The sequence below is a fragment of the Pleuronectes platessa genome, chromosome 20, assembly GCF_947347685.1.
Source record: "Pleuronectes platessa chromosome 20, fPlePla1.1, whole genome shotgun sequence".
NCBI classification, from domain to species: domain Eukaryota; kingdom Metazoa; phylum Chordata; class Actinopteri; order Pleuronectiformes; family Pleuronectidae; genus Pleuronectes; species Pleuronectes platessa.
The window spans coordinates 21,232,797-21,233,641 of record NC_070645.1 but is presented as its reverse complement, the minus strand read 5'-3'; the positions used below and the strand labels follow the sequence as shown (position 1 = coordinate 21,233,641).

At 49.3% G+C, this 845-nt stretch overlaps 1 protein-coding gene across 2 annotated transcripts in view; it reads left to right on the top strand.

Annotated features, from left to right (window-relative positions):
* The first annotated feature begins 463 nt into the window (after nucleotides 1-463).
* The window catches only part of LOC128425673 (activin receptor type-2B), a 4,645-nt gene continuing 4,263 nt past the window's right edge, over nucleotides 464-845 (top strand). For both annotated transcript variants that reach the window (XM_053412399.1, XM_053412398.1), the window contains exon 1: nucleotides 464-656. In XM_053412399.1, the coding sequence (XP_053268374.1) occupies nucleotides 508-656 (149 nt within the window). In that variant the 5' untranslated portion in view covers nucleotides 464-507. The remainder of the gene's footprint in view (nucleotides 657-845) is intronic.

Genomic DNA, 845 nt, shown 5'->3' with positions numbered 1-845 from the left:
ACCTTTGACCTCTGACCTCTGACCTTCGTGTCTCCGGCTCTCAAGCCTGCCATACAGCCGTCACCATGGAAACACCGTGTGTGTGTGTGTGTGTGTGTGTGTGTGTGTGTTCCTGTTTTTAGATGAGTTATGAAGTAAAGTCACAAACGTCAGAATACGATTTTATTAAACTACTTTTGTCAGTTGGTTCGATCGTCGTCCACCATCATGGTGAAGATGATGATGATGATGAAGGTGATGATGATGAAGATGATGATGAAGGAGGAGTACTGAAGTTCTTTGAGGGGGGGGGGGGGATATTGACCAGCGAGCGTCCACGTTGACTTTAGTCTCTCAGACGAGTGTGTGTTTGTAATAACTGTTAATTAAACCCCGGTGGGAGTTAGGGTGAGCCCACAGCGCCCCCTGGATCACTGACACATTGAATCCTGTGTGTCTGTGTGTGTAGGACTGAGCCATGAGGACAACAACATCCTGGAGTGTCTCTACTACAACGTGAACTTCGAGATGGAGAAGACCAATCAGAGCGGAGTGGAGCGCTGCGAGGGCGACCAGGACAAGCGCTCGCACTGCTACGCCTCCTGGAGGAACAACTCGGGATCCATCGAGCCGGTGAGGAAGGGCTGCTGGCTGGACGACTTCAACTGCTACGACCGGTACAAACACACAACTCTGCACAGAGGAGGGCGCCACTGAGCCACAGTTAAGACCCTGAAGGTCAAAGGTCATGGAGTTTTTAATAGTAATGAAACACAAACTCACGACAGCCAAAGAGATGCTTCATGATGAATAAATGCAGATACAGCTGATAAAGTAACCAGTTGTGAACTTCCTGTGTGCGTCTG